The following is a 24,825-nucleotide window of genomic DNA, read 5'->3' on the forward strand; positions in this document are numbered from 1 at the left end:
CCCTTGCCAAAAAGATCATGTTATCTATCAGCTACAGTTAGAACAATGGTGAAAAATAGCACATAATATTTAGTAGCTGCTTCTTAGAGAATAACTACAGCTAAGTCCACAAATGCATATAACAAAGGCCCAAATCCATTAAAAAGGAGCTTTCAGAAGAACAGAGAAGCAGCAAGGAAAGGGTTAACCCTTTCCATGCACAATGCTTCTCCACCCCAAATCCTCTCTCCAGAAACTGCTTTTCTTTCATTAAAAACAAAAACCAAAATCCATCAGGGCAGTTAGACCTTTAAATGGAACTTTGGGTTCCCCCAGTAGCACTTTACAACACTGCTCCTAATTGCTTCATTATCAAAACACATTTTCTGTCATTTAAATGAAATGTCTTCTTCCCTTGGAACAGTTTCTTCATAATTATTTAAAGTAATTACATATTTAATTGACTGAAGGGGTGAAAGAGTGTAAATTCAAGTCTTCTAGTTATCTTTAGTAAGTAAATAGGTGATTTTGGAGTGTCTGATGGTCAGTATTGGTTGGTCTAGGGGAAAAAATCAATTTGGCACAGTAGATTCTGAATCCAGTCCAAATCCAGTCCATGTTTTATAGGCTAGTAACCCAGCCATGATGTTAAGGAGCATCTCACATGCACCCCTTGGTTTACTGTACTCCATCATCATTGGTGCCATCATCTTTCATGAAACTACACCACTAGCTTATGAAATACTGATGCTTTCAGAGATGAGGTTCCTCTCTAGAAACAATTGGGAATCATGCAAAATGCCTGCAGGTGAAATAGCAGGGTGAATGGGAAAAGAGACGTAAAGGACCTGGAATATTTGGTAGGGTCAGGGGCTGAAGCTCTTTGTCTTTACACCACCATCACCACCTCATGTAATTTATTGGTCATTTATTTAGTACATAATATATACATCGCACCATTGTTGCTTCTGCTTGTAAGGTGAGCAATCTGTAGAGCCTTCATTTAATGTTCAAATGCTGTGGTTCAGTGGCTCAATACCAGACACACAGAAGGAGCTTTCCTACTGCCCATGTTCATTCATTCATTTGGGGTTAATTGTGGCATACCACGAAGAGAGGAAAGGATGAGTGTGCAGGCAAAATGCTCGTGCATATGTTGATTTATTCTTTATAATTTAATGATTTTTTGTTTGCTGGTCGGACTGGATCAGGTGAGTGCCAATATTTAATGTCCCAGTTTTATGGCCTGTCTGAGGAGCTGGGTGTCCCATTGGCCACCAAGAAGGTTGAGGGTCCCACCTCAGTGCTAATGTTCCTGGGCAGTGTTGCTGGCTGCCAAGAGTCAAGCTTGAGCTGCTGCAGTATAAGATCCTGGGTGTCATTAGTGCCAGAAAAGTTTCCCTTTCCACCATCCAGGAGCTGGCTGGGCATTTGAATTTTGTGTGCAGGGTCATCACACCAGTCCATGCCTTTCTGAGGTGTGTCTATGATGTTATGGCTGGGCTTTCACAGCCTCACCACAGGTTTAGGGTCATGGCTGCCCTGCATGTCGATCTGGGGGTGTGGTCCTATTTCCTCCAGGACTTCAATGGAGTTTCCTTTTGGAGGTAGGACTGGCTCCTAAAGGCCAAGATTCAGGTATATTCAGATGCATCCGGCTCGTTTGGTTTTGGGATGGTCTTTGGTACTTCCTGGTGTAATGGTAGCTGGCCACAGGACTGGATTTGGGAGGGGTTAACCAGGGACTTGACCTTTCTCGAATTCTTTCCTATTGTGGTGGCTGTTCACCTGCAGGCAGATAGGATGCAGAATTCTAATGTCTGTTTTTGGTGTGATAACATGGACACTGTCCAGGTCATCAACTCTCCTACATCCAGGACCACCAAAGTTATGTGCCTTGTCCATTCCTTTGTTCTCCAATGCCTATGTTTTAATATTCTCTTTTGGGCATGGCATGTGCTGGGGATTGACAATAGTATTGCTGATGCTCTAATGGAACCAGAGGGAGAGGTTTTGCCAGCTGGTGACGTTGGCCATGGTTCAGTCAGAAGTTGTACTGCCTGCATTTTGGGAGATTGGAGAGTTGAGTTGGAGAGGGCCATAAGCCTATCCATTGCCCCCAGCACACTTTCCAGCTATCAGAGAGCAGGCAGGGAGCTTCAGGATTTCAGGGCCTGCAGGGGCTATGAACAGTTGTGGCCTATTCCTGTTGAGCATCTCGTGGAATTCCTTGTGGAGGGCAGGAGGAGGAGCCTCTCTGCTAGAATGCTGCAAGGTAAGATAGCTGGCATTTCCTTTTTGGCCAAGGCTGGGGGCTTCCAGGATGCTATTGAGGACTTCTGGGTCCAATGTATGCTGGTTGGCTGGAATGGGGAATTTCTCTCTGCCCCTGATCCCTCTTTCTCCCCACCTGCTCCTTGGCTTATTGGGCCAGTGGGTGCCTTATGCTCCTCCCCCTCTTGAGGTGTGTCTATTTCATTCCGCTGCCCTCATGTTGTTTTTGGGAGCTCCCTAGGAAGGGGAGGCGGTAGCCGGGTCTAAGTCTGATATTTCCCTTTGTGTCCTCCTGGTTTCTGATCCCAGTTTTGTGGAATGGAGCATGAATATTAGACTTTGTTGGTCCAAGACTGACCAATGGCACAGGGGCAGTAGAGTGGTGCTATCTCCTTCCCCACAAGCAGACATTTGACTGGTTAGGGCATTGAAACATTTCCTAGCTGCCCAGGGCTCTGAGCCGGGTTATTTGTTTGTTCATGAAGGGGGTTCCCTCCTCCCAAAGTTTCAGTTCTGGGACTTCCATGGCTTAGGGGTGGATTCTGCGGGTTTTGGAACCTATTCTTTCTGGATTGGGGCTGCCTCCACTGCTGCCCACCTTGTTTTTTCACAAGGTCACCTGCAGGCCATTGGAATGTAGAGGTTTAGGTCCTACAAGCAGTACATCCAGCCTTTTAGTGAGCCTAAAGGCACCGAGGCTTGATCTGTAATTTGTCTTATTATGTTTGGCAGGTTGCTGAATGGGATCAGAGTGAGAGCGCATCCTAATCTGCGGCCGTAGTATGATCTTATGGGCAAGCTGGAGGGAGGCAAAGTCACGTTGTGGCTCGCACTTGAGATTCAGTAAGTGGGCCACAGTGGAGTGGTTGGGCTGCTGGGGGATATGCTGGGATGGGTTCCTACCCATGTTATTCCAGCAAAGTTTGGTGTGGGTGGTTCCGCACTTTCTGGTCATTCTCTTGGGGGGCAAGGCCCTTAGTTTACAGGTGTGCCATGACCTTCAGGTCATTCGGTAGCATTGGCCTCAGGTTTGTTTAGTTTGGTCTGACATCCTGCCTTGTAGGGTGTGACATTGTTTGGGGGACCTGAGGGGCATAAATAGGTCCTGTAAGAAGGTCAATTGGGAGCTTAGACTGGCTCTCCTCAGGTCTGAGGGTTTAGTTATGCACCATCCTGATATACAGCATGCCAGGGTTGAAATATATAGGCCAGATGGCATCACCTGCTGGATACAGGTAACAACATTTTTCTGTCAGACCTGCAGAGGTGCCTGCAAGATATTGTTTACAGAAGTGGGGGAAAGGGTGAACAAACAGAGATTTGTCCACCTGTTTTGGCTAGAAGGTGCAGAAAGGGAAGCAGGTAAGGATAGCTAGGTGGCCCCCTTTGGCGATGATTTGTGGCTCCAGAAGCCTGCAGTTCAGGGATGTAAGGCCCGGCGCAGGATATGGGCTACCTTTGGGGACAACTTACCTCATCCACCCAGAGTTGTAGGATCCCAGGGGTGGTAACATGAGATCTCCCCCTGTTTTCCTTCTGGGTGTGGTGGAGATGGGGGTAAGCAGAATGGCTTGCCCTGTCAGGGGGTGGTTGCCTGATAACTGTAGGTCATTAGTTTGTTTATAACCAGCTCCCACATCTATATTTCCCCTCTGCAGGTTTAGTTTAAAGGGCTTTGTTTAAAAGTTTTAATAAAGTGGCCCTTAGTTCAACCCAGCTGTCTGTGTCCATGTATTATTTCAACCCTCAGCTGCAAAATGGTTGTGCATATGTTGATTTATTTTTTATTATTTAATGCTAATATACAAAATATACAAATAATACAAAATTTATTTATTATTTAATACAACAATTCAAAATAAAGGGGGAAATACTACATGGTTATATTCCATCTTGAAAAGTTGTTCCAAAATGCAAACAATATTTACTTTTTTGCATACCATTTGACATTTATCTTCCCTTGATTCTTCAGAAAATAGATTATCTTGGACCTATCAGCAATATGCCATATTTTCAGATACCATTCCTAAATACAGGGAATCTTAACTCTTTTTGATTTACTTGTAATACAGATTTTGGCTGCAAGAAGTAAATTAATTATTCAGTTTAAGCCAGTCTCTATCACTTTACCCTTCAGACAGACAGAGAGAGAGAAGGGGAGAGAGAGAGCGCACGACAGGATTATGTGGAAAAGTTAACCTGTATTGTCTTCAATTTTTTCAGTAGCAGTTGTCCAAAATGTGCGTGTGGGGGGGGGGGACGAGGAGCGAGAGAGAACTGCTGGTGAACCAGAGATCACGAGCATACATCATGACAATTTACATCATGACAATTTACAGATTTTACAATTTAAAAATACTGTTTTTTAAAAAAAAAATCTATGTAAATGTACAAATGTATAAATCCAGTTCCTCTTATGTGAATTATTTATTGGAAAAACTTGTGGCAAAGCAAAAATGGCCTTCAGAAGCTATTTTAGAAACTATTCTATTTAGGTAATAGGGATAAGGTCAATAAACAGAAAAGTATCAAGTGGTATGGAAGATGGATTCAATTCAAGGATTTCTTTACATACTCTGAAAAAGAGGGCAACCAATCCCAAATAGTTATAGTACTATGTGAAATTGAATAGCTTCTCTTCTGATGAATTTCTAATATGGCACTGTTGTGATATAGCTGGGAAACAACACTGCATCTCAGTTTCATTCCATATTCTAAACATTAAAAATATCAGAGATATGATTGTCTGAACCGCCAGCTTTGAAATGGCTTGTATTGATAGAACCTTACCTTTCATAACTGAGAAACAAATTTGGCCATACCTGAGGCATACTGACTGTGAGCGTGATACATTTTGAAATGAATTGTTGTGAAGAGCCACATGGAAATATGCATGAAAGAGAAGTAAATCTCAGAACACTTTTATGCCAAGGCAGGCTGGCTCTTAAAATCTCCAGTGGAATATTCAATTCTGAATTTCTAGTGTAAGAAAAGATTTAGCCCTACAACAGCTAGCACACCTTTTTTCCTTTTCCTTTGCAGTGCATAGCAAGGTTCCCTACAGGGTAAGTCCCAAGAATTATAGTACTCCATTCCAAAAAGAAATTGCTAGAATAGCGCTGCACAGAAATCTATAATGTAGGCTTTAGCTAATTTACTTGAATGGCTGTATCTTGATTCCTATTTCTACATATACATAATTCAGGGCCGGTTCTAAAGGGCGGCCAGGTTGGGCACTGGCCCGATGGCCCCTGGAGCTACAGGGGGGCCCTCAGCCACCCCTCCACTCCTCCATACCCCCCATGTCCCCCCACTTACCTGTCTGCTGTCTTTTACCATTGCACTTAACAAAGATGGCGGCTGCGGTTTCCATAAGGTACTGAAGCCCCTGCTGCCGTCTTAGTTGATGGCAGAGATGCGCGCACGTAGCACGCATGCGTGCCATCAACAAAGATGGCGGCGGAGGCTTCATCCCCTTAGGGAAACCACGGCCGCCATCTTGGTTAATGGCAATAGTAAAAGACAGGAGACAGGTAGGTGGGGGTGGGCTGGGCTGCGCGAACGCGTACACATGCCGGGGCCCAGGGCAAGCTGATGCCCAAGGGCCCCGGCATTCCTGGAGCCAGCCCTAACATAATTGATTCAAAGCTGTTTTGCAGGCCAGGCCTATACATGTTTATTCTGAAGCAAACCCCAGTGAGTCTGATAGGGCTTGATCCCATGTACCAGGGCATAGGATCACAATCTTCATAAATATGAAAAAGGTAGGGATAACGGGAATAAATATATTTATATAGATTTCTAATCTAGCCCACCCTAAAGAAAGGAGCATGGGCAACACTTGAAAGGCAAAAATAAATAATCGCTGTAACAACTAAAAACTTAAAAGAGCTTACGGTCATTTCTTAGGAAGTTATTTAGCAACTGGAAAAGAGGGAAACTATCCCAGGAGTCTTGTGGCTGTGCCTCCAGTGCAGAATCCATGTCAACAGTAAAGAGAGCCCAAAATTTCTCTCCATGTTCAGCCAACAAATCTGGCCACCAAGCAAATGCCTACATAATAATTAAGACACAATTTTTAATTTAAAAAAGTTAAGGAGGATAAAGTAAGATTACATTCTTTTTAAAACATGAACATAAAATATGATGAAATAAATGAAAATGCACATTCATGAAGTGATGGAAAGTTGTGTACACTCTACTTAAAAAGAAACATTCTGTATAAGAAAAGTCAGATTCTTCATCTTATTTTACTTGTGCAAAGAAAGAACAGTACAATGCATCATTGATCGAAAATATTATGAGCAAAAAGGTGCCACCATTGGAAAGCAGTTTTTTTAAATGAATACAATAAAAACTACAGATTGCAAAGGTCACCTTAAAAGGGGCATTTCTGTCTGTCCTTCCTTAAATAATGCCAGTTGAAAAACTTGAAAGCATCATAAAAGCAAAGTACACTTTTTTCTTTTTTCAAACTAGTGGGTGATATTCAAAGTTAGTCCTACTCGGAGTAGACCACTGAAATCAATCAACTTATGTAACTTAAGCCCATTTATTTCAGTGTATCTACTCTATGACTTAGTTGTACATCACCCACTGTTTTTTCCCATATGCAAATTTATGCAGATTTAATTTATATACTTGCTTTAAAATCCTATGATTACTTAAATAGCGCAATTCTACCCCCCCAAATATTGATGGCTGGGGGGCATATTAGAATGGTGCATATTTGCCCCACCATCGGCCTATTATCAGCAGAGAGCACCAGCACCATTTACATGGGTTCCACCACAGAAGAGAGCCAACTTTACCCAGTTGGCTAGGAAGCTACTGCTGGAGATTCCCCTGCTGGTTGTAACCAGCAGAAAGCCCCTAAAAACAGGGCATTTCAGAATGGCACACTGGCAGCTTTGGATCTGTTGCATTCATACCCTTGTGGATCCTTCAAGGGGCCTGATTCTTGGTCTAGAGCTGGCATAGCAAATAAATAAATAAATAAATCCCCCAAACCTCAGCCCCCCCCCATTTTCTGCTCTGGCCAGTGCAAGCAGACATGGCTTGGGATGTGGTGCTTGTTGGCTAGGTTAGAATTTCTCTGTGAGATTTCTTTGAACCATTTGACAGCCTTAATTTCCATATATTTACTTATCTTGTACAGTTCATTATGACAGCCTTGTGTAGGATGTAGGAGTACTGCCTCCCTAGAAATCTAGCTCAATGTTCCCTTTCCCTCCAGGGTTCTGAGATTTCACCAGATATCATTCATATTATTTCCAAGACTCTCAGGAGCCTCAATTTAATATCCAGAACAAGATTCTGTAGTTGCTCACTGCAATCACTGAATAGACACACTGCTGGCCATGACAAACTAGTGCAGATCTATTGTCGTATTTTGGCCAGTATGCCTAACGACTTCTGCTCATTTTAAACCAGACAATCTTGTATGTGTGGGGTTTGCAACAGGGCAGACAAGAACATTTTAATGATAGCACATCGGCACATGATTTGAAATCCCTCAGCTATCAGAAAGAGGTTACAATTGAAAATTATACACACAATAATATTTTCCTAATGTGCCATGTTGATGGAGAAGGAGCAGCACAAGCTTAGCTCAAGCGACAAGGGATTTTGCATAGACATGCCAAGCTTAACACGCAACATTCATCCCACATTCTCCGCCCCCCCGAATAGTATGAAACTCCATGCAAGGGAGTTTATTTATTTATTCAGTTTATATCCTGTCCTTCCTCCTGAAGGAGCCCATAGCAGCAAACACATACTTAATTTGCACTTCTTAAAACTATACGCGAACTGAAACACAGCTATCCTTTAAAATTTGTACTTATCCAGATTTTGCAATCCAGCTCTTCAGCCAGGGAATCCATACACAAAATACATTTATTGTGTAGAATGTGCATAAAAATGCATATAGTCGTGAAAACAACACACAAAAATGCATATTAGGGAAAATTGCCTGCAAAAAAGTGTATATGAGGCAAAATTGCATAAAAATGGGTATATTAGGAGAAATGTACCCTAAAATGATGAATTTTCACGAGTATAATTGGCAAACTGATGAAGAAACATGGAGAACCAAACATAAGATTGGAAAAAAATGAAAAACAAAGAGAAACGGAAATCTCCAGATTTGCTCATCTCTTAACTGCCCCACACGGAACGTTTGTTTGATTTTAAAGTAGCTTTTGCATGACTTTTTAAATGTGTGGCTTGACTCTTAAAAGAGTTTGTAGTTGTAGAAACAAACTTGTTGCATCAAAGTAGTAGTAAAGCAGAAGCCTTGAAAGCAGAAGACCTCTGGTTCAATTCCTGACATGTCCAACTAGGGCTAGAAAACTCTCTTGTCAAATTCTGGAGAGCAGCTGCCAGTCACTGTTGACAATACTGAGCTAGACTGATCAGTGGTCCGATGTGGCATATGGCAAATTTGTATGTTCATATGTACCATTTGTATATTTCCTTGGTATCAGCTATGGAGATATAGACACTCTCCCTTAAATAATTCTGAAATGTTGATGTACAATATTGTAGCATTTTAAAAAAATGACCATTGCAGATGACTGATAATGGATTCCTTAAGGTTATTAGAAGTGCTGTAGCATCACGATGACAGTACACAGAGAACATAGGAAACTGCCTTTGGTTCATCTAACTCAGTATAGTCTACCCTGACTGGCAAGGACTCTCCAGGATTTCAGACAGGATTCTCTCCCAGCCCTACCTAGATATGAAGGGGATTGAACCTGGGAGCTTCTGTATGCAAAGCAGATGCTCTGCCACTGAGCCATGGCCCTTCCCCATTCATAGATACATCTGGAAACGAATCAGGACTTTTAAGAGTAATGGTGCACACCTGAAGCACCAAGATATCCAAAATTAGAGACTACAAATATGTACTCATAGGTGTCACTTATATCCTTGACACTTTTATGACACTGATTTTATTTTGTGGCATGGGGATCATGGGTGCAGGTAGAAATGGCAGCTTGAAATGTGTTTTCCAAAATTATGATTAGCTCTTACAATGATCTGAGCACTCTCTCCCTGTTACCAAAGAAAATGAGAATGAAGAGAATTGGTTGCATCAAAAAGCATGACTGATACCCATATGAAAACCAGAGGTCACGTTCTTCCTCTCTCTAATTAGAAATCTCAGATGAAAAATGGAAACAAATTAAGAGGAACAACCTCAAACCTCTATAAATAACCATCTAATTAATTAGCATAAAAGCTGCGGTTGGAAAAAAAGGGATATAGGCATTAGCAGACTTCCCTTTAGGCAATCTTCTCCCAATTCTTGCTTTGCCTTTTTTTTTTTTTACTATAAATCCTAAAATACTAAATATAGCACACAATGCAGCATAGGACCCCAGTAAATTTCTTTCCTGTCTCTTTATACCTTTACAAAGAAACACTATAGTGAGAAAAAATTCACTTGAATTGGAGAAATTCTCTTGACCTCTCTTGATCCACTGGTGCCTATAATAAAGTGGTTAAACTAGACAGACAAATATCGTAGACACAACATTGTTTCATCAATAGAAATATAACACGGCACCAAGATGAATGCAATTAGTGATTTATCACATGCATTCTAAGAGGAAGAGAGAGAAAAAAGTCATTGTATGAGATTAAAGGCTGATATTTTTTAGATTACTTGACTCATTTCTAATTTATATTGTTCTATATAGCAACAGTTGCTACAGAGTGGTCTATAAACTATAGCACTGTAATACTCAGCAGCGGCTCAGACTTGCTGATGCTCTCCTCAGGACTATAGTGGCACAGGGCACATCATTTCTCTGCAGCTTCTCCTCTGGGGGGGCTCAGTGAATAAAGCTCCTCAGTGACATGACTCGTCAGCTACTTTTCAGGTATCCTCATGCTGCTTGGTTGACAATTGCAACCCTGTTGGAAGCCTTTATGTTGGAAGTGTTAGTGCTCTATAAGAAACATGGGACGCTCATCTGGCTCAGTGTTGGCACTGAGAAGCTCCCAACTTGCCACACATATTTTACAGTCCACACTCACACTGTACATTTATTCCACTACTATTCCACTTTAAACAGTCATGGCTTCTCCCAAAGAATCCTGGGAAGTGTAGTTTGTGAAGGGTGCTGAGAGTTGTTATGAGAACCCAATTCTTCTCACAGAGCTACAATTTCCAGAACTCTCTGGGAAGAGGGACTGATTGTTAAACCACTCTGGGAATTGTAGCTCAGTAAGGGGAATAGGAGTGTCCCAACAACTCTCAACACCCTTCACAAAATGCACTTCCCAGGATTCATTGGGGGAAGCCATGACTATTTAAAGTGGAAAAATAGTGGAATAAATCTACAGTATAAATGTGGCCACAGTCTGTGTTCACAACCCAGTGAAGGATATATTATCTTGATTTTATAGATGAGCCTGTGACATGCTCAATGCTACTCAATGGCTCCATGACAGAGCCAGATCCACACTCAGGAAAGAGAAAGTAACAATATGAGACATTTCAGGAGGAAGATAAATACAGGGAAATAAAACCATCAATGGACAGAACTGATGCTGCATGTTCAAAAGAGCTTAACAATTCCGTGCTTGGAATCATGCAAAAAATGTCCTGCCTTGGTTGGGATGAACTACATACCTCTTTTCCCTGGGGAAATCCAAAATGTTGGTGTTGCAGGGGGGAAAAAGTAAAAATGGTTAAACATGGATTTGAAACCAGCAAGTAACAAATTCTCTTTTTCAACCATTTTACAAGGTTTGTACTCTCTTTAACAGCATCGACTTACTTTCAGTTATTCATGTTCGGAGTGAGAGATAATAAAGATTTTTTAAAAAATAAAGTATTTGTCAAAATTATACCCTCTCTCTCTGTGTATGTGTGTGTATCTATATCTCTATATGAACGCAAAATTATTTCCAGAGGAAAATATATAATGAAATTGCAATTTAAGACAAAAAAAGAATGTAGTTCTGACATTTCCTATGACTTTTTCTTTAAAAAAAGTTTAACTTTAATGCAGAAGAAAAAATCCACATATATATTGTATTAAGTAATTATTTACAGAGTAACACAGTGGTAATACCAGTGCAGAATACTGCCTCCTGGGAGTTCATTTCAAATGATTGAAGCAGCTGTTTCTTCAGTATAAAATAAAATATCCATAACAAGTTCACACATGACAGATGTAAGCTAAAATCTAGAATCGACAGTGTGAGATAAAAGCAGATGTTTTGAATGATCATATTTATAGACACCCTATCTTAGTTTACCACTTTGTATGCTTTCTTGGAAAAATTATAAGAGGTTTTTATTTTAAAAATATGAACTTCCAAGTAGTTTCATGCATCACTCTAAATGAGTTTATCAAACTTTTAAAATGCTTAATAACAACAACATTAATCCAAGTGTATGAAAGATATTTGTTCATTTTGTAAAATTAAGGGAACTTTTAATTCTTATAAAACCAACATTACTACATGCCTTCAGGGGAAGTTACATAGCAATGTCTCTGGCATTCACTTCACCAAAACAAATAGGGCTTCCATGAGAGAAGAATGCATGTTCATTCATTTAATGGAGTTTCTTCGTGGACTGAATCCACTTAAAAAAAAAGAAAAGAAAACATATGGGAATACTTTGTGGGTCAGTTTACAACAATACTAAATGTAGTTCTATCTTTGATGGTTGGGGGGATCATTTGCACTATGCTCTTTGTGATATTTCAGCACTGATGGCTAGAAGTATCCCTTCAATTTTGTCTGATGTTCATTATTTATTTATTTTAAATGTTGAAATACGACGCTTATTCAAGAGAAAATCCAAGTAGAGCTTCACTTCACTTTTCATAACCTTCAAAACTATTATGGTTCTGCAAATGTGAATTGCCTTTAACATATGTCAGAGGCTTTAGCTGTAATGTTTCTTGACAGAATTGCTTCACACCAAGGCTGTACAGTGTGGCTATCAAGCATCATTGTACAGCTAATATAGTTATCCTCACCTCTGAATGGTGCTCTTCGTTCTGCTGCAGGACTTCAATGCAGAGCTCTGCTAAATGAATAACCTCTTCCAGCTTTACAGAAGGAGATGCTTGATTCAGTATCTCTGCAGTGAAAACGAACACACAAACCAGGATGATCACAGCTAGAAAAACATGTGAATAGGAAATATTCCAGAGAAGTGAAACAACACAGAACTAGATAATTTCACAAGGCTGACATCACCTAGCACTTCAGCTATGCTTTCAATGCAGATAACGGTACTATTGTTATGACCAGATTGCCCATATATATAAAATATTTAACTCTCAAAAAAAATGTCAGTTGGCTCCATGAACCCTTTCAAATTTAATACTTGAGAACTAACAGGTGCATCTGTAGTGGTACATCAGATGCTCTACTTCTGCAATAACCAAATTATAATGCTCTCAAGGTCAGCTATTCAATAAAAGCAGAATCTAGCTGCTTGTTTCTCCTTTATCACACAATGGGCTGGTTTGGAGTGAGCCCAGCCTCTCCCTAGGTCTGTGTGTCCCCTAATTCTCCTTCTGATGGGGGCATGAGGAGTTTGGAAGCTTTGTGTCTGTTTTTGATCAACTGCAGCTTGCTATGTCACCTGAACCTGGACAAACTGTGGTGAATTCTAATAATTGCCAATAGAAACAAACCATCTTCAAACCATAGTTTGTGAGACTGATTAGTTTTCATTAACCACAGTTAAGATTAAACATAGTTTAGCATTCGGTAAAGTCAGTAACTTGGTAAATGAAGTCAGGGTGCAATACAACACACCTTTCCACTGGGCTGAGGTGAATTGGATGCTGTGGATCCCTGGCTGTGCTGGCAGGCTCCCAGCTGTGCTGCACTGTGCTGGCCTCTGCTGTGGCTTCCAGCCTCTGCTGTGGATGGGGATGGCCAGCCAGGGACATGGAGGGGGGGACTTATGCAAGATCCTCCTCACGTTCAGAGCCCTTCTCTGGGTCCCGATCCCCCTGCAAACTCCACTGGCCAAAAGGCAGGCCCAGTAAAATAATTTTATTTGTTTCCCACTGTGGCCTACAGGGAGTGCTTACTCCCTAGGAGGCCTGTTTGTTGGAGCCGGTGCTTTCTGGCTGGCTCACACACACAGCTTATGACGGAGCCGGCATTTAGCCGGGCTGGGGGTTCCTGAGTGTGAGGAGGATCCTGCAGAGCTTTCCACCGGCTCCTCTGCCACTGGCTTCCCCTTTGCTGGCCCCCTGGCATTTGGATTGCTCTGCCCATCTAAAATGAAAACTTCCAATTAATTCCTCATGACCACACAGGGGATAGTGGAGATTAGCATCATGTCCACATGTAGCAGCCTACAATGATATTCACAGTAAATGAATAATTGTGCTCAATAGGCACAATATATGGTTTTCAGGCAATCACATTCCAAGTATGTATATAGTAGGGCCCCACTCATATGGTGGGTTATGTTCCAGACCCCCGCCTAAAAGCGAAACTCATTCAATAGAATGGTGCCTGATGCCTGAAAAACGCTGTAAAAGCAGAACAAGTGCCATATGAGTGGGGCCTTACTCTAATTGAAAGCCGCCATATTAGCGGGCCGCCAAAAAGCAGGACCCTACTGTAATCTGAAAAGAAGGCTAGGTTTAGACTGATCTAAAAGTTGGCAAAGAACAATGGCATTGCATGACTGATTGACCCTTTCAAGTCTCTGCACACCTCACAACTTGAAATGATTTGAAGCAGGAGGCTATTCCACTAAAGCAGTAAAAAAGAAAACTGGGAAGCAAAGAACGAATGCCAAGGTAAAAAAATAAAAAAATAACAAGCTACAATAAATTCACTTTGGAAGAAGCAAATTCAAAAAGGTGAGAAAGCACACAGATAAAGATACGTATAAAAACTACCATAAAGATTAGTTTAGATTAGACAACCTGTGGAACATGCTTCTGAGTGGGCTGAAATAATATAATAAATTGGTGAACATTATTACGAAGCAATTAAAACCTACAAAAGCATGGCAGTCCCCCAATGTGGAATGCATCTTAAAATATAATCCCTTTTGTTACATGAAACAATCCTGTAACACAGGAAACCTTTTCAGCCTAAGGACCATATACCGTTCTGGGAAAACTTCTAAGGGCCACATGCCAGTGGTGGATGGGGCCACATGCAAAAGAGGGTGGAACAATGAATGTAAATTTGCCCTTTGCATAGTAAGCTATTTTGTATGCAAATTCATATATCCTTCTCTATCCTCCATTCAGATAAGCAACATGCATTACCAGAGTTCAAGGACACATTGGAACCAGACAAAAACACTTGGGAGTGTGAAGCAGGCCCAGTGAGGGGTGTGGCTTGAGAGAGTTCAGAGGGCCAGGTAGAGAGGGCTAGAGGGCCAGATTCGGCTCCTGGGACTGAGGTTCACCACCCTGCTATAACATATGAGAGGTTGTTCTTGCTTCTAATGTGTATGACCTTGAGCTAATCCAGAATTGTTACAAGAAGGATCGGTATACTGATTACTCAGAAACAAAACCACAACAAGTGAACTATTACTTTACTAGTGTATTGGATAATATGCATAAGAATATTGTGAGTTTGAGGAGATAGGTGGTGTCCAGCAATTGCTCCTTTAATGCCCCATCTGAGGCTTATGTTGGGGCCTGATTCGGCTTAATAGTATGTATATGCTTTATATGTAACTGTGCTAATATTAGAATCCTGGCAGACAGTGTCATTTAAGGAGTTTTTATTTATTTATTTATTTATTATTTGATTTATATCCCGCCCTTCCTCCCAGCAGGAGGTAACTCTGCAGAGGAATGTATTATGTCATAAGAGGGGCTGTTGGCTTTCCGTCAGGTCACACAGAGAAAGGGTACAGCTCAGAGGCTGTGGGTTTAATGTCAAGGCCACAGAGAACTACGTGGCACTGGATAGTTGCTGAACATCTTACATGCATGAGATCAGTATACAAGCAACTAGCTATTTCTATTGGCTGGTTGCCACTTCCCTGAAGTTAAATTAGCCAATAGTCTTGCAAGAACACTAACAAGGCCACAGGAATGGAATGTGAATGATGAAGCTCCAGTAATGTAGTAAAACAGTATATAGGCCTGATAGTGCCCGTTTGGAGAGAGATCTTGCTGCATATCTTGGGAAGGGGAGGCCTTGAGAGGATGCACCTTGACTTTCAGGAGTTTGGAATAACAGAGAGGATTGTCCAGCAACAGAAAGGGCCATAAGACTATCTGTTTTGCTTTACTTTGTTCTTTATGTCCTCATCTTCTGAATAAAACCTGTTAAGGAGCAAGCTTGGTGTTTCTTTCATGGCCTACCTGAATCCAAAAAAGAACCTCTGTTCCTTAGCAGAACTAATATATGCAAGCTAATGTCTGGCCTAATTATACTAAATCAGTCTATGAAATTCAGCCTCCTCCACCTTTTCACACCCTTTCCCTACCACTGGGACTCTATGGCTTCTATCCAATGTTAGTTCTACTCAGAGTGGAGCCACTAAAAATAACGACTAACTTAGGCTCATTAATTTTTCAATGAGTAAAACTTGGTTGAATACAACCCTCTGTGTAAAGTCTCTGCCCCCAAACATTTGTATCACCATTTCCCTTTAAGAACATAAGAAGAGCCTTGTTTGATCACACACAAGGCCTATCTACTCCAGCATTCCGCTTTCATAGTGACTGACAGATGTCTATGAGAAGCCCATGAGTGCAGTAGCACTCTCCTGTTTGTGATCTCCATCCTTCGGCTTTCCACCTCTCAGTTGTTCTTCTTCCTGCTAAATCTCCTGCTTCCAGCTGCGCCCAGCTGCACATAATGTATGCCCTGTTGTACACCTCAAGTGTAAATTGCTGTTTACTTTTTAAATAAAATGCTGTGGATATATCTCAATTAAAGTCATCTTCCAAACCAAGAAGGTCAGACTTTGTGAACTGTAATTCATCCATAAATAATGACGAAAAATCTGAAATCTCAACTTGAAAACAAAAGGATTCTGGAGGCACCCTCCTGCCCAATGGCCGTTTATTTTACAGGGGGCAATAGCAGCTTCAGGGGGAACATTTTTTTTATATCAGAACTGCAGTGTGTGCGCATGCTGAACTCCTTCTCCCTGCAATCTCAATCCTAATTCCCCCTCCCCCAGTCATGCAAGGTCATAGTTTTAGTCTGATAAGGAGCTGCAATGAGCTTTGGGCTTGTGCACTCCCTTTTTCTCCTCTGGAATGGCTGCAAGTAGTTTGGAAGCTCTCACTTCTGGTTTAGATTAAGTGCAGTTTATAGTGTTGCTAGAACCCATAGTTCAGTATTACAATTAAGAGCCTAGCCTCCCCTTAGGCTTGTGCGCTCTCCCTTTCCTGTTGTCTTTCAACTCAGAGTCTCAAGGGAGGACAAGTTAAGGCCAGGCACTTGCTGATAAGACACCCTAAAGAGTTTGCACCCTAAAGAGCAGGATCAGGACAAAACATGGCCAAAAAACATGGCACTTTGGAGAGCCCATAGCTGCCAGTGCTTGCTAGGACTCACCCAGGAGTGGTTGCCTAAACACCATGCAGAACCCTTCTGAAGGTTGGCTGGCCTGAACCTTCTATTAGCCTTGCTTCCTCTGAGGTGCTTTCTGTTATCTTAAAGGGCCAGTTTCCTATTCTGTAACTGTAGGCTCCTATGGCAGGTGGTGGGCAGTGAATTGGATGGGTGTCACCAGAGCTGTAGAAGTCTGGTAAGGCCACATCATCTATCCTGGATGGTCTGGGTACTGGGGGCAGTGGTCCCCCAGATGATGCCTCTTCTACTTCTGAGTCTGCCTTTGGGCTGAATGGAGGATTGTGACTGGAGAACATGCCATCCCCTTCTTCATGTTCCTTCAGAGTGGCCATGAGGAGGAGTTTGGAAGCTTCCACTTATGTTTTTGATTAACTGCAGTTTGCCATGTCACCTAAACCTGGATAAACTGTGGTTAATCGTAATAACGGTCAGTGCAAAAAAGCCAACTTCAAACCATAGCTTAAGAAGCTGGCTTGTATAAGCAATTCATAGGTAACATTAGCTGTGATTTTGGGTTTGGATGACACACTAAACTAGGTATGGAGAATTTCAGGCCCTCCAGATAATGCTAGATAACAATTCCAAAAATCCCTTACTACTGGCTGTGCTGGCTGGGGCTGATGGGAGTTCATGTTCACCCACTTCTGGTGGGCCACAAGTTCCACACCTCTGTGATAAACTATGGTTAGACCATAATAAAGGAAAAGAGGGAAGGGTGGGGTGCACAAGTTAGAGGTCAAAATGATGAAATGACTGTGTTCATGTTATTGAACTAGTTGTCACTCAGCCTCATATACTCAGCAAATTCTTGCTTGTATGAACACAAGAAGCTTGCAGGATTTTCACATTAGCCTAAGGAAGCCTTTTGCTCATGTGTTTGATTATTGTGCTGTTCAATAAAAACCAGTGTCCAATAAAAAGACATTTGTGAGCGGCTAACTCACTGATTTTGCCCTTTGTTCTTTCAGTGAAATGAACATGCGCTAAGAGCTTTGAATTACCGGAGAAGGCCTCTTACCACATACACAAATGGCTCTACTCTGCCTTCAGTTCAATAGTGCTTGTAGTGCTCTTGTTTTCCTTCAGACAAGTCCTTGTGAGCTTGGAGGGCATTTATATGCAGCCATTCTTTTTAGAAAACTTGTCTGTAAAAGACCTCATTAAAGAGGTACAAGCTTTTGAGCAACTGGTTTGGACAGAAGTCTTTCATTGTCCTTTTTCCTGGCCATGGACTGCCCCTGCTTCTTCACCATGCCACCCTTTTTCTTTTCTCTCCCTTGTACATTTGCACCACTGCACTTGTTCATTTCGATATCTCGCTAATTTTGTCAGCAAGCAGAAGTTAAAATCTCATCATGTCACAATCTTGACACCCAGCTATTTCACAGTCCTATAAAACTGCACAATCTTTTTTTGCCACACTATATCTACTTACCACAGTAAATTCAGTATTGTAATTAAAACAAACAAGCCTAGGCTGAGATTCTAGGATGAAAAAGAGCATGTGCATGGAAAATATGCAAATATTAACTCTGGTACAGTGAAGGGCAAAAGCCAACTACATTATAATGCTGTGCCCACTTGTGCATGTATGCATTTGAATTCTGCATTAACACACACACCCCAGATCATTTGGTCAGAAAACCCAAATGTGTCCAATTTAGACATACTAAATTTGTCTGTGTTAGTGTGGTTCCAGAATAAGGAAATTTGGACAGAATTTTCATTTTGTTTTACAATTATGTGCGTATGTGTCAAGGACTTGGGACATGCTACTATATTTACTTGGAAATGTTTGAAAATGTGGCTCAAGGCAGAAAGCAGAATCACACTCCTGAAATGATTCAAAATATTTACTGGATTGCTTACAATACCTAAAAAAGGCAAATCAGGACATTTTATGAACTAGCTCTTGCCAGCTAAGGATAGTACAATCAAAGAAATGGAACATTAGGAGATATTTAGTATAGAGCCACAAAGGCTAATGACCTTTAACTGTGCCAGTTTCAGGCACTGACATCATCACCACATTCAGTCCCATTGTGATTTTAAGCTTCAAGGTAAAAATTGCTCACATGTTTTATGGTTGTTCAATTAGGAGAGCTACAAACATGTTTTAAAGCCTAAGATGTTTGGAATTCTGTAGAATTTGAAAGAGATTCTGTAGAAATCACCAGCTCCTGTTTTTCTAATTGTATTGTACCACCCATGGTATGATCCCATCTATAATATTCTGTTTATAACAACTGATTATAGGTATCTGCAGAATAGTTTCCCCCTCTACTTGAGATGCCCTCTATTCCCCAGGAAATCAGTGGATGTTATAAGGGTTACACAGAGACAGAAGAAATGTAGATCTAGCTCCTACGACACTATTAAATGCAAACAGTGTTTAAGCTTGTAATTTAATTTGCACCAGGATCAAAATGCTTTGAAAAGAACAAAAAACCTTGTTAGAGAAACCATACCTCTCCCAGGAAGGAGGAGAACTGGGAGCACAACCCTGTCAGCAGCTCCCTTTTCACCACTCCCACAAATATCACTCAAAGCTATCACATCACCACCTTGGCTGTCTTTGAAAATGGAAAGTGACCTTAACCTCGGGAACATCACCAAGGCAACCCTTCTCTTTGCTGAGGCTTTTGTCATTTATTCTGCAGTAGCACCAAGAGTCCACACACACAAAAAGGGGGGGGAATCCATTGTGCCAGGCACTGCATGCACATATCACAGAAGCAAGAACCCAGTCGATATCCTCTGCTAGATGTGCGTCCCTATATATAGGGAGAGAACATTGCTGCTCCAGTTCTGCCCTTTTTACAGAGCATGCTGTGGCCACATAGAGAATGTGAGGTCCCCTTCAACATATGAAGAACTGAAATTCTACTTAACTCACTCCCTAAAATGCTATTTGCTATTAAGAAAAAATACTTCACTGCTGAATCATCACCACAAAAGATGCACAATCAAATGTAGTAGCTTGTTGACAGGGAACAAAGTTTCAGTAGCAGCATTATTTACCACTGCTGGTTTCTCACCTTAGCGTAAAGAAATTGTTTGGAGATGTACATTATTTGTTTATAAAAATATTTGTTTTGTTGGCAATCCCCTTGTTCTTTGTTGCATCCCCTCTCTAATGCTGTCTCTAATGCCTTCAAGAGCTATAATTAGATCCCATTGAAGGCCTTTATGGTCCTGTCAGTATAGGAACAGAGCAACTAAGCCACCATTAACAGTGACAGCTAGCCACGTCCCTTATAAAATATTTGTATGCCGCCATATCATTAAAAAAGCGGTATACAATAACCATTCATATACACGATAAAAACCACATAAAAATTAAAACCAACTATTACAGAAAGATTTTATTTATTTATTTAGACTTGCTGCCATTTCCCCTTCCACCCTTATTCTCATTTTGGAGTGTAGAGGAAAAATAAGTTTTGGGGCAGCAAATAAAACAAAATTGGCTATGAGTTGACACTAGACGGGACATACAGGTGTCTGACAGAAGTGAGAAATCCACCAAGTGAGACTGGTTATAACAGTACTGGGCAAGTGCCTGCTGAAGACAAATTCCACCCATTGAGCATCAAAGAGGTCAACAACCTAGAAAAAAATGAAGTGATGCATATTTCTATAAAAATTCTCATCGTACTTTAAAATTCTCCAACGCTTCAAAATTCTTACTTCATGGATTTTCATGACAAATCCTGTGAGGCAGTGAGGCTAAGAGAGAGTATACTTCCTCATTAACACCAGTGAGTTTCATGGCTGAGTTGAGTAGAGTCTCTTGCATCCCAACTCAACCTTCAAAGACACACGTTCCAAAATATCTCATGTCCTCCACTTCAAACTCCAAGTAGTAGAAATTAGATGTTTAGATGCTGTCTCATATAAATACATTCTCTGCCCATGGAATGACAGAAAGGTCCTAAACGTAATGTTCTCCCTGACATGCTAGTTCCCCACCTGCACTTTAAATATTTGGGCACACAATGTATGGAATCCTTATACAAGGAATTACCCGGCATTCCCTACCCAGGTAATTGCAAGGGTTGTTTGAAACTCCAAAGAAGAAAGTACTGAAATTACCATACTAGAACAGCTATAACTATTCTGAAAACAGGAGTTCTAATCTACTTGTTATATAAATCAAATGGCTTAGTAGCAGAGCACATGCTTTGAATGCAAAAGTTCACAGGTTTAATCCAAGTAGAGCTGGAAAACTTGCTTTCCTGATATGCTGGGGAGCTGCTGCCAGTACAGCCAAGTGTAGGCAACAGGCCAACCAATGGTTTGGCTCCGTATAAGGCAGCTTCTCCCACTCAGAGCAGCTCTGCAACTCTGGGCCCTTCCAGAAAGTACCATTTACAGCACTGGAGATGCTGGATGTTGTAATGTGTTTTTGGAGGGAAATTGTAGCGGTCCATCCACACCATCGTCACATGTTGCAATGTTTTTTGGAGGGTGTTTGTCCTTTTTCCTGTCCAAACCAGTGATAGAACAAGTTTGGAATGAGAAAAGTTCTGTGACAGTAGTCACATCCCTTCTGTTCCCTTGTTCCTCCAACCAGTAAATGCTGGAGTTATGAGAGTGTGCACAGGTTACCAACAGCAGTCTTTTTTTTAAGTTTTTTTTTTTGTATTTAACTCCTGGCATTCTAGAATTGCGTTCGTGAGGGAGATTAGACAGCAGGAACTTCCTGAGTTCACTGTTTTGTCTGAGCAATGAATAACGTCCTGTCAAAAAGACTGATGAGGAGAAAAGGCATGAAATGGAGGTTTCTGAAGCCACACACCTCGATCACCACACAAAAATGTGGGAAATAGTGCAAAACATTTTCTACACATGAAAACATTGCAGAACCATTCAGAATCTTTCACAAATGTTGGAATTTTTTGCAACAGAAGAAAATGTGGTTTGTTAACTGTAATATTGTGGAATAGTGATGAAATGATAACATCACATGGAAGAATGCAGAAAAATCTGAAAAAAGAAAAACCAGCAGCTATCCTGCTACAAACTGTCTGTCTGGAAGGGCCATGTGACAAGAAATAAAGTGTATGCCAAGACCTATTTTCATAGCCTTTGAATATACTCAACCAAATGTAAGACTTGCACACTCCTGCAGCTCTTTTAAAAGACAAGTGGTGGATGTTAGGTAAAGCCACCCCCACCCCACATCAATAACCCCTCACTTTGTGATTCCCCATCTTTAAAATTCTGTGGAGGTGGTGTGTTCCTAATCTCCTTTGCCAGGATGCCAACCTTTATATATTATTTTCTTTTAAAGCAGGAAACAGGTTATCACACTATAGCAAGGGTCTCCTCCAGCATACCCTATATGAGAGAGGGATCTCACATCACTGGTGCTGGATCTGGAATGGCGTTACTGCAGCACTAAGAAACAGAGGCTTTGTTTTCTCCCCAAGAGAAAAGACCCTGAATGACCAACTCAGTACATCAGATTTGTTACCCCCAGACATGTGTCCACAGAATGAACACTGTTGGCTACCCAACTGGTAGCAATGTTTGAGGTTCCATAGGACTATTTAAAAACTAGGAGATTTTGGCTTTGTACATAGTTTAGGCTCTGATTTTTATAAAATGTAATGTTTGGATGTAAAGTTACTGCAGTGACCTTTTCATTGTTCATTTAGAGAATAAAACATTGCACCTTATTTTTTTAAAAAAACATGCTGTATCTTGAAATTGTGATCAATCTGTTATGCACAATGCATTTTAAAAAAATAAATGGAGTTCTCAAATATTTTGTCTTCACTAATAACATTCACCACAGAATACATCTGCTAGAGAGGGCATTCCACAATGCAAGTAGGTATACACAATAGCCTTCTTCAGGCATTATACTAACAGTTATAAAGAATATGTGAACGGGGAGCGGGTCTGTGCTAAGCAGTCTCTCCCCTTGGTGTCTGCATGTACAGTGAAAACATCTGAGGGGAGGGGGGAAACCTTGTGTGTACAGGCTTCCACATCATCTGGAACCCTAGATCACATGGAAGTCTGTATTATGGCTTCTTCCCTTCAGACCTTTGTACTGGATGTGGGGATGGCAAGGGGAGGGGCTGCTCGCCACAGATCTGCCCCCCAGCCACATGTTCTCCTTAACTATAAGCATGACCTCTGAAGAGGGCTATTGTTCCATTCTGATAGAACTGTCTTAGTGACTTAGGCAACAGCCCTATACATTCTTACCTGGGAGTAAGTACCAATGAATTCAATGGATCTTACTTCTGAGTAGACTTGCATAGATTGATTGCATTGTTAAATTGTAAAATACATAAAACCACAATGAACATTTTTAATAGATGCATGCATACATTTAACAAAGCAGTCACCTGGATCCTTCTCGTTTGTAGCTTAAATGAAAGAGAAAGGTGGGGGGGGTGTCAGAAAACAGTGGTAAGTATTAGTTTACCTTGGTCCTGTAAATCAAACTATAATCTGCAAAGAACAAAACACCACCGTTTATTTTACCAAAGAAAATTATGGATTCTAAAATATCTGCAGTCTCTTTAAAAAGGAAACTTATTAATCATGTAGAAAAGATAATAAAATTATCCTGGTAATCATATTTACTACTGAATTTTTACATGGGATTAGCAAGAAAACAAATGATGCTTGTGACTGCTTTCTATCGTATAAGCATTATATATTTTTTCATATGAAAAACTTCAATAGCATTTTTGTTAATGCAGGCTTTATGTGGAGTATGTTGGGCTACCAATATGAAAGCCATCTTTCTACTATTAGTAATGGGATGTTGTTTCATGACCAAAATAATGATTGGCATAAATGTACTATAGGTGTAAATCAGAAGAGAAGTATTTTTAAATATTCCATTAGCATCTGGTTGGGCACTGTGAGAACAGGATGCCAGGCTAGACGGATCTTTGGTCTGATCCAGGAAGGCTCTTTTTATGTTCTTGCTGCATTTTTCTTCTTGTTTGATTTCTTGTTTATTTGCTTATGCCATACAAGTGTGAATGCCAAATATTTCACAATCTTGTTAAAGCAGCATTTCCCCATGTAAATAATCATTGTTGTTATTTATTGTATGAAAAAACCCAATAATAAAAAAAACGTTAGACCCAACATGCCATTTTTGTAGGTTTTTGTACTTTACTCTGTGGGGGTATTGTTGACACAGATGACAGGTGTAATGATACTGTTTTACTGGAAAAGGGAAGGTCTCAATAAAGAGAATGTTTTGTTTTATTTTTACTTGCAAATGGTGTCTCATGCTTAATAACGACTACCAGATACTATATATGTATGGCTTTCTTGGGGTATATTTAGCCCTGATATAGGATTGGTATACAGTCAAATTTTCTATTGACAGATGGTTAATAAAGGCATTAATCTAAGTCAGTGTCTGTATGAAATTCCCATTTCTATCAAGAAATATCACTTGAATCCTTTTGCTCTATGGAACTCCAGGTGGCACAGATAGAATCCCCAGGGAGTCTCCCACCCAAGCACCATCCAGACCCAGATCTGCTCAGCTCCAGCTCATGTCCCAGTCTGTGAGTTTTGTAAAACAGCACTGGATCTTTGGAGATAAATCTTTCATACTTAAAAGCAACCACCCAAAAATGAATACTATGTTGTACTTTGTAAGGGCAACTCTTTTTTCACATTTCAAGTTTCAGAGAATATAAAGAATGATATATTTATATCACCTGTAAACAATGAGTTCCACATTGAGATTACTTTGCTGACTCTCAGTCGTTTTCTGACTTCTTTTAGAAACTTTCTATTTTTACACCAATTATTCCAAACAAGCTTGTTAAAAACTCAAGATAATTGAACAGCAAGAGCCCCTGCTGCAAGCATGCATAGGATGCTGGCTGAAGGTGAAAACGTATCTTTCTCATTTTCAAAAAGATCTACATACATCCTCCTTCATTTAAACACAACATGATATCTTAATTAATTATGATAAACTGGTTACTAAGGTGCTTTCATGTTGTTATTCCC

The 24,825-nt window shown here is 40.7% G+C and overlaps 1 protein-coding gene across 10 annotated transcripts in view; it reads right to left on the reverse strand.

Annotated features, from left to right (window-relative positions):
* The window catches only part of CADPS2 (calcium dependent secretion activator 2), a 528,181-nt gene that overhangs the window by 110,289 nt on the left and 393,067 nt on the right, over positions 1 to 24,825 (reverse strand). For all 10 annotated transcript variants that reach the window (XM_061640133.1, XM_061640131.1, XM_061640132.1 and 7 more), the window contains 2 exons: positions 12,264 to 12,367; positions 6,150 to 6,306 (listed from right to left, as the gene is read on the reverse strand). In XM_061640133.1, the coding sequence (XP_061496117.1) occupies positions 6,150 to 6,306; positions 12,264 to 12,367 (261 nt within the window). The remainder of the gene's footprint in view (positions 1 to 6,149; positions 6,307 to 12,263; positions 12,368 to 24,825) is intronic.

Source organism: Rhineura floridana, chromosome 8, assembly GCF_030035675.1.
Source record: "Rhineura floridana isolate rRhiFlo1 chromosome 8, rRhiFlo1.hap2, whole genome shotgun sequence".
Classification (NCBI taxonomy): Eukaryota; Metazoa; Chordata; class Lepidosauria; order Squamata; family Rhineuridae; genus Rhineura; species Rhineura floridana.